This window comes from Canis lupus, chromosome 1, assembly GCF_003254725.2.
Source record: "Canis lupus dingo isolate Sandy chromosome 1, ASM325472v2, whole genome shotgun sequence".
Lineage (NCBI taxonomy): Eukaryota > Metazoa > Chordata > Mammalia > Carnivora > Canidae > Canis > Canis lupus.
In genome coordinates this window covers 39,607,550-39,615,915 of record NC_064243.1, presented here as the reverse complement: position 1 = coordinate 39,615,915, position 8,366 = coordinate 39,607,550, and the positions used below count along the sequence as shown (strand labels likewise).

The 8,366-nt window shown below is 40.7% G+C and overlaps 1 protein-coding gene across 1 annotated transcript; it reads right to left on the bottom strand.

Annotated features, from left to right (window-relative positions):
- Nucleotides 1–250: 250 nt before the first annotated feature.
- On the bottom strand, nucleotides 251–1,154 carry LOC112644282 (MICOS complex subunit MIC26). The gene has a single exon (XM_025422522.3). It carries the CDS (start codon nucleotides 1,124–1,126, stop codon nucleotides 530–532), a length of 597 nt encoding a protein of 198 aa, XP_025278307.1. The 5' UTR covers nucleotides 1,127–1,154; the 3' UTR covers nucleotides 251–529.
- Nucleotides 1,155–8,366: the final 7,212 nt, after the last annotated feature.

Here is an 8,366-nt window from a genome sequence, read left to right as displayed (position 1 = left end):
AACATAACACAATGCAAGTCTAATTCTTCCAACTCTGCAAAAACAGAGTGCCTCCAACAGGCATTTTTCTTTCCATAGCGAATTTTCTTTAGAAGCCTTTGTTTAGTCAGGGGTGTCTTGGTGGCTCAGTCGGTTAAGTGTCTGATTCTTGGTTTTGGCTTAGGTCATGATCTTGGGGTCCAAGACAGAGCCCCATATCGGGCTCAGTGGGGAGTCTGCTTTCCTTCACCCTCTCCTTTTTTTTTTTTTTTTTTTTTTAATTCAGAATTTTAATTATGTACATAAATAGCAACATGAGAACCAGGAGTTCTAATGCTGGACATTATCTCTAGGTGAAAGGATTTCCGATTAGTCCACTGGTAGTATGGTATCACCCAAGATAACAAAGAAGCCTGGTATAATTTTTCCTGAAGAAGAAAGCCAATTTACTACATTCAGTACTGACTTCTCTGCCATTTTTCTGTAGAAAATGCATGGAGTTTCCAATGTTTACCTATAACTGATTAAAATGGGCAGAGCATGGAGGATTCTACTTATTTCCAGGTGAATTCTTCACATTTCCTGGCTTTTGAAAGTTCTCCTTCCACAAATCTTCTACGACTATGTATCCTCGTAAACCCCAGTCATATAATTTCTCCCCACTGACCTGGACAAATACAATGGCTTGTTGTGGATAATAAAGAGAGGCAGCTAGTCCCATGAACCCAGGTGGATACACCAGCTTCTTTATTTTTGACCCTCTAGCCAAAAGAAGTCCAACAATGCCAGCAAAACCAATAACACCAAGTCTTGGAAAAAATCCAGGAGGTGCATTTTGTAGATATTCATAGCTGTCTAACCCCCATTGAACCAAGCTCTGCATCTTGGGCTTTGTTTGTAAGTACATTTCCTGACACCAACTCGTATATGGCTCGCAATAATGTCGGAGATGTGAAATGCTTTCTTCAAGCTGGGTCCTTGGCTCCTCCACATATTTAGATTGACCCTCAGGAACCGAGTAGAGTGAAAGCTCATTAACCTTCACAGAAGTTTTGTGAGGTGAGTCCCTTTTAGGTGACGCATACACTTTAAAGGTGAGCAGACTCAGGCTGGCTGGCCCCACAGACCTCCGAATTACCTTGAACATGTTGCTGGCAGAGGTGGCTCCGGCGGGGTCCTCCTTCACCCTCTCCTACTGCCCCTCCCCCCTCTCATGCACTACACACACACTCTCTCTCTCTATAATAAATAAATAAATCTCTTTTTTAAAAGTCTTTACTTAGTCTACATAAAAAGCCTAAAAAATTACATTTGCTTACAACTAAAGAAAAATACTTTTAATATGTCCAAGCATTGAATGTCTTACCTTCATAGGTAAGAGCTATATCACTTTAACAGTGCAGATGGCTATTTGGACCATATTTTTAGATCTCTTGTCAGTAGAAATTATTACACTAACCGTAGAGTGGATTGTCTAGCTGATTTATTTTTCACCATGCTTGTAAGAGGTTCTAAATTGCATTCAAGCTTTTGTTTATATTTTGTTATAAAAATTCTTGACTAGACTTTTAATCTATGTTAACATAGCTTAAAATTAATATATTCCTTTCAATCATGCAATAAATAAACATGTAGCACTATTATGTGCCTACCACTCTGCTAATTACCACAAAGCAAAACAGAAAAGTGTGACACCAAATGCACAGCCTTCAAAGAATTTGCAGTCTTTTCAGGAATACATGATTGTCAGAAGTGAAGAAATTTGACAATAATGCAAGGCATTATTATATACTGAATTGCTTGTTACATACTATAAGTAATAAAGTTGTTAAAATCTTTAGAGAAGTTCAATACTCAATTCATTTCCAAAAGGAATAATTTTTCTTTGATTTTTAAAATTGTCTTATCAATCTTTCTCCTTTGAATATGAAAGTGATTTTTTTAAAAGTAGGCGCCACACCCAACACAGGCCTTGAACTCAAGGAGATCAAGACCTTAGCTGAGATCAAGAGTCTGACACTCAACCAACTGAGACACCCAGGCACCCCTGAAAGTGATTTTTAGATTTCAGAGTTGCTTATAGGAAAATACAATGAATAAAGTAGATGGTCGAATTGGCCATTATTTTTTATCTCAGAATGGTGGGACTCTGAAGTCATGGCTAGGAGTTCCTTGTGTAGCTTTTGCATTCATTGTATCTGATGCGCACTATTGGTGGGGAGGAATGTCAGGCCAAGGAGATGGAGGAGTCTGTAGGAGCCAAAAATAGCCTGGCAAAGTGGGAACTTACATGGGGACTCTAGAGACATTATTTCCAATAACTAGCTGAATAATTCTTTTGCAAATGAACTTCGTGTAGAACTTCATGTAATGCAGTGTTATTGGTCTATTATGAAATATGCCTTGTGCTTTTTTTGAAGCTGAGCACAAATATAAATTCCAATCTATTCATTTATCAGAAGATTTTTTTTGCTTTTAATTAGTTAGTTATTTGATGGATTCATTGGCCTTGCTTAAAAAGCATGAAAATAAAGTAATAGGGAGGGTTTTTAAAAAATTGTTAATCCAAATGAGTCTTGTCACCCTCAAATTATGGATAATTATTTAAATCCCAATGTCATTGCTTAAAATATAAAAATATGACATTTTCTTTATATCTTGTTAACTGATCACATCTTACTCCAGAGGCCTATTCCCTTGAGCAGTAGGGGTTAGGGATGGCAGGAATCTATCTGCCTCAGCCTCTTCTGGCTGGAGACAATCTCTTTCTGGTTGCATTTAATACTCTTGGTCACTTTGGGCTCAGTGTTCAGTCAAATTCGAGGTGCAAATTCCCTGCAAAGGACTCCCCTCTTCCCAGCAAAGATGCTTCTTTGTAGGGAACATTTAATGCATATAGCTGTTGTGGCTCATTGTCTCTGATGCCCTGGTGACCCCAGCCACAGCAGTCCACAGCTGGTGACCTCTCCATTTGCTCTCTGCTTCTCACTGATGTGGCTCCTAATGTAGGGCCATCTTTTTCAACTACCTCTGCTACAGAGTCTCCTCACCCTGAATGAAGTCACAACCAGCTCTGAATAGGCAATCACATACTGTTGGCTCCCCACTACCTTAAGGACCACAGGAACTTTTCTTTTCTTATGATTTTTTTTTTTTTTTAGATTTTTAAAATTTATTTATTCATGACAGACACAGAGAGAAAGAGAGAGGCAGAGACACAGGCAGAGGGAGAAGTAGGCTCCATGCAGGGAGCCTGATGTGGGACCCAATCCTGGGTCTCCAGGATCACACCCTGGGCTGAAAGCAGCGCTAAACTGCTGGGCCACCAGGGTTGCCCACAGGAACTTTTCTAGATCTCAGTGTGTCCCATCTCAGGCCTTCTCTGCAGAGAATCCTTCCTTGGCCACTTCTAATCTCTGGCTAGTTGGCACTGTGTTGATCCAGTGACTCTCCAGAAGGCTTAATATCTCTCACACCTGCTTCAAGGAAATGTGAACAAACCCTTCCTTAGTCAGTGCAGACTGTCATACCAAAATACCAGCCCCTGGGTGGCTTAAACAACAAACATTTATTTCTCACAGTTCTGAAGGCTGGGAAGTCCAGAATCAAGGCACTGGTAAATCCAGTGTCTGATGATAGCCTGCTTCCTGGTTTGTATGTATCCTTAATGACTGGTGGGGGTAGAAGGGGAGGAAGTGAGGTAGATGGAGAAGGGAGGGAGAGAGAGAGAGAAGAGGGAGAGAGGGAAGGATATTGATCTAGTCTTCTCCTCTTCAGTCCAGAGAAGCCTCAAATTATCTGGGTGTTCCAAACTTCCCTGAGCAGTAGTATTGGGACCTGGAGTGGGACAGCCAAAATCAATGTTTCTCATAACCTGCCTTTTTTCTCTCTCTTTCACTGTCTTCCAGCTCAGCCCCCATGAACCATGAACCTGAAATACTTTCTTTGTCAATGTTAACAAAAGAGCTAATAGGCAAAGAAAGTAAAGGCCAGGAAAATAATTCAGGGAAATCATTCAAACTATAACATCTTTATTATGCTCCTTTGGGCCTCTCATTTCTGAATTTCCCTTTGTGTTGTCAGTTTCTTAAAGGACACATATCTTCATCCTTTGAAGATTGATTTGATTTTTAGAGACAGTCAGAAGTATTCCAAGGCAAATGTGTTGAATAAAATGGATGAGATATTTGGTCAGTAGACTAAAGCATTGATAGAAAGAAGGGAAAGGAACCACAAAGAAAAAAGAGAGAGAGTAGGAAAGCAGCTGAGGATTATATGGGGCAGAAATTCACTAAAAACAGACAGCTGGTGACACCTATGCTTTCCCAACCATCCTGAAGTATGCAATCCCAGAGGTAGGTGCGTTTCAATGAGAGGTCAGTAAAAACCAAACACTCAGGTACCAACTACCTATTGATTATATTTCACCTCCTATGCATCGACATTACGTATGAAAATTCAGCTCTTGGGTCGCCTGGGTGACTCAGTGGTTGAGCATCTGCCTTTGGCTCAGGTCATGATCCCGGAGTCCTAGGATCTAGTCTCTAGTCCCATATCAAGCTCCCCAGAAGGAGTCTGCTTCTCCCTCTGCCTATGTCTCTGCCTCTCTCTGTGTCTCTCATGAATAAATAAATACAATCTTAAAAGAAAACTTAGCTTTTAACATATCATTAAGGACAATTTTTTTTTAAATTGGCACCTAAAGTCTCTGTTGGAAATTGTGTCAGTATTTTGTTTTTTAGGGTTTTGTTTTGGTTTTTTTGTTTGTTTGTTTGTTTTACAAATTGTAATAGACCATTAGTATAGATGGAGTGAAATGAGAAAAAAATTTGGTCACACACTCACCGGTTGCTTTCATGTGATTTTCAGTCACCTCTTACTCAGGCATGTAGCTACAGAGTTGAATTTCTGGCCAAACTTGATTCTTCATCTCCAAAATCCCTGTCTATTCACAATGTTAAGCTGGCACTTCCCTCATTTTAGAGGTCATTGTCTGGTGTTAATGTGTAAGAGCTGAAATCGATGTAGAAGTGATATCCTTTTTCCTCCCTTCTTAACATCGTTAGTCCTTGTTCAATGGGCATGTCACATACCTTCCTGTCTTCTGAGAGAAAAATATTGCTCAAGCTTTGCAAAGTACTTTAAAATAATTTTTTGAAGAACAGCCAAAAGCTGAACTATGAAGATAGAGAGTTGGCTCTCCAGTAAAAAAAACCTTAGCAGAATAAAGACTCCCAAGGTCATCTTAATAGAATATGTAAGAAAATATTAGAATTTGAAGTATAATCATCCTGCTCTGCAAATTACTAGCTTTCTGACATCAGGTCAATTACTGAACCTCTTTGTACCTCAGTCTTCACTTCTGTAAAGAATAGATAATAAGATCTGTACTCCTTGGCTCAGAGAGCTCTTAACTGGTTCAGGATGAGCCTTAGCTGGCAGAAGAAGCACATCACCAGCTAGCTGCTTTATGCAGTGAGATGATGCAAAAAATTATCCTACCCAGGAAAAAAGTATTGCCAAATGTATGGCAGGGCAAGCTCTCTTAAAGAGCAGAGTATTTGGAGAGTGGCAGAAGCCTAGGTCTTGGTCTAGAACTTACCTGGGGATGGATGTGATCTTAGGCATGTGCTCTGAGTGTGCTCTGAGCCTTATTGCCATTATCCATAAGATGCAGTAAAGCACCTAGCATTCAGGTTTGAAATTAAATACACTTTTACCCAGTGCCAGGTACATGAAAGTTGGAATGCAAAGAATTTATTTTTAGAGATGAGGAAAGTAGAATCCAATTAAGTTACATAATCTGCACAAAGTTATATTATTTGCAAGTGGCAACACTAGAACATACACGCAGATCTTATGAATCTATCTCTAATACTTTTTCTACAATAAAGTAAATTTTATTTGGGCCTAAACCCTCTGAGGACCACACAAATCTATGAACCCACTTCCCCCCAAAAAGCACATAATTTTTGCAAATAATTTCAGCTCATCCATAGACCTTCTAAGGAATTACAGACCCAAATTAAGAATGCCTGTACTACAAACTGTGGTCTCTCCTAAATACTTCTGGTGAATTTACCAAATAAGAATATCATTTTTTGTCCTATGTCAGAAGACCACAGTAGATTTCATCGTGCTAAAGATGTATGGAAAGTCTTTAAGTGATATTGGAAATACAAAATCTTTCTTCAGTTTGTCATGGTCTTTAATTTTTAAGGAAGTTCTTTTTTTAAGATTTTATGTATTTATTTGAGAGAGAGAGAGAGAAAGAGATCATGAACTGGAGGAGGGGGAGAGAAGGGCAGAGGGAGAAGCAGACTCCCTGCTGAGCAGGGAGCCTGATGCAGTTCTCCGTCCCAGGACCTTGGGATCATGACCTGAGCCAAAGGCAGACACTTAACTAACTGTACCACCCAGGCACCCCTGTCATGGTCTTTAAAACACTCCTAAGATGCTGAGAATGTGCCAAAATCTGGACTGTATTCAGGCATTTATTCAGCAAATCCTTACTGAGGGCCCAATGTATGCCTGGTCCTGGAAGTAGAGTGGGGCCCAAGATAAGCCCTACTCCCAGGAAATTTATATTCCCCATGAGGAGATGGACAATCAGCAGATAGATTATGCCACATATGCCACATAGTAGTAAGTATCACCAAGAAAGTAAGACAGGGTGATTCGACAGTGAGTTATGGGTTGTGACAGAGGGTCTCCTGAAGTCTGTGTGGACAAGGAAGGCTTCTCCGAGAAATTGGCATTTGAGATGTGACCAAAAGAATGAAAAGAAGCTGCCCAGAGAAGATCTGGAAAACAAGTGTCCCATGCATAGCTACCAGCCCATACAAAGACTCCAAAATGGAAATAAGCTTATTGTGTACTCCTATCACTAGGGTGGGAATGGGCCCATTGGTAATTTTTTTTAAGATTTTAAAATTTATTTTAGAAAGACAGAGACAGCAGGGGGAGGGGCAGAGGGAGAAAATCTCAAGCAGACTCCAGGCTGAGTGCGGAGCCCAATGCAGGGCTCGATCTCACAACCCCAAGGTTGCCACCCGAGCAGAAATCAAGAGTTGGACGCTTAACCAACTGTCCCAGGAGCCCCTGATTCATTTTTTTATTTTATTTATTTATTTTTTAAAGATTTTATTTATTCGCTCATGAAAGACAGACAGAGAGAGGGAGAGAGGCAGAGACACAGGCAGAGGGAGAAGCAAAGGGAGAAGCAGGCTTCACACAGGGAGCCTGATGTGGGACCCGATCCCAGGTCTCCAGGATCATGCCCTGGGCCGAAGTCAGCGCTAAGCCACTGAGCCATCCGGGCTGCCCTGATTCATGTTTTTAAAAGATCATTCAGACTGCAATGTGGAAGTGGGTTGTCAGAGGGCAGGAGTAGAAAAAGAAAGATGAGGAATCCAAGAGAGGGATGATCCTGGCTTTGCTCAGGGTGGTACTGATGAGAGTAGAAAAAAAGGTAACATATCCGGGATATGTTTTTTGGAGTGCCTAGTACTAGCCAATAAGGAGGTAAATGAAAGAGTAAAGCTAAGGATGATACCTAAGCTTTTGCCAGAGCAACTGAATTGATGGTGGTGCAGGAGTCTGGAACAGGAAGCTTGCAAGGAAGAGTGGAACAGTAATGATCAGCTACATTAAGCAGACAGTTAGATATATGAGTTCAGAGCTATAGGGAAAAGTCCTGGCTCAAGACATAAATTCAAGTAATTTCTATCTAAATGGCATATAGGGGGCAGCGGATGGCTCATTTGGTAAGCATCTGCCTTTGGCTCAGGTCATGATCTCAGGGTCCTGGGATTGAGTCCTGCATTGAGCTCCCTGCTCAGCAAGGAGCCTCTCTCTCTCCCTCTGCCCCTCTGCCTTGCTTGTGCTCTCTCTCTCTCTCTCTGTCATTCTATCTCAAATAAATAAATAACATCTTTTTAAAATAAGTAATAAACAGTATATAATATTATTGCATAAAGTTAGCTCTAGAAGCATATAGACAGAAAGAATAGAAGATGACACAGATATAGCCTTGGAGAAGTTCAATATTTAGAAGTCCAACAGAAGGAGCACCTGGGTGGCTTAGTTGGTTAAGCATCTGACTCTCAATCTCAGCTAGGTCTTGATCTCAGAGTTGGGAGTTCAAACCCTGCACTGGGCTCCACACGAGGCTTGGAGTCCACTTAAAAAAAAAAAAAAAAAAAAAAAAAAAAACCCTAACAGAAGAACCAGAGCCAGCAAAAGAGACTGAGGAAAGTTGAGAGGCAGGCAGAAAACCAGGAGAGGGTTATGTCACAGAAGCCAAGGCAACAAAAGTATTTCAAGAAGGACGGAATGATCAATCATGGCAAATGTTCCTAGGATGTTGGATATCTCTGCTAATGTCC

Bases quoted from the DNA above. Each gene is read 5' to 3' on its own strand.
- LOC112644282 (XM_025422522.3), bottom strand. From the start codon at position 1,126: ATGTTCAAGGTAATTCGGAGGTCTGTGGGGCCAGCCAGCCTGAGTCTG.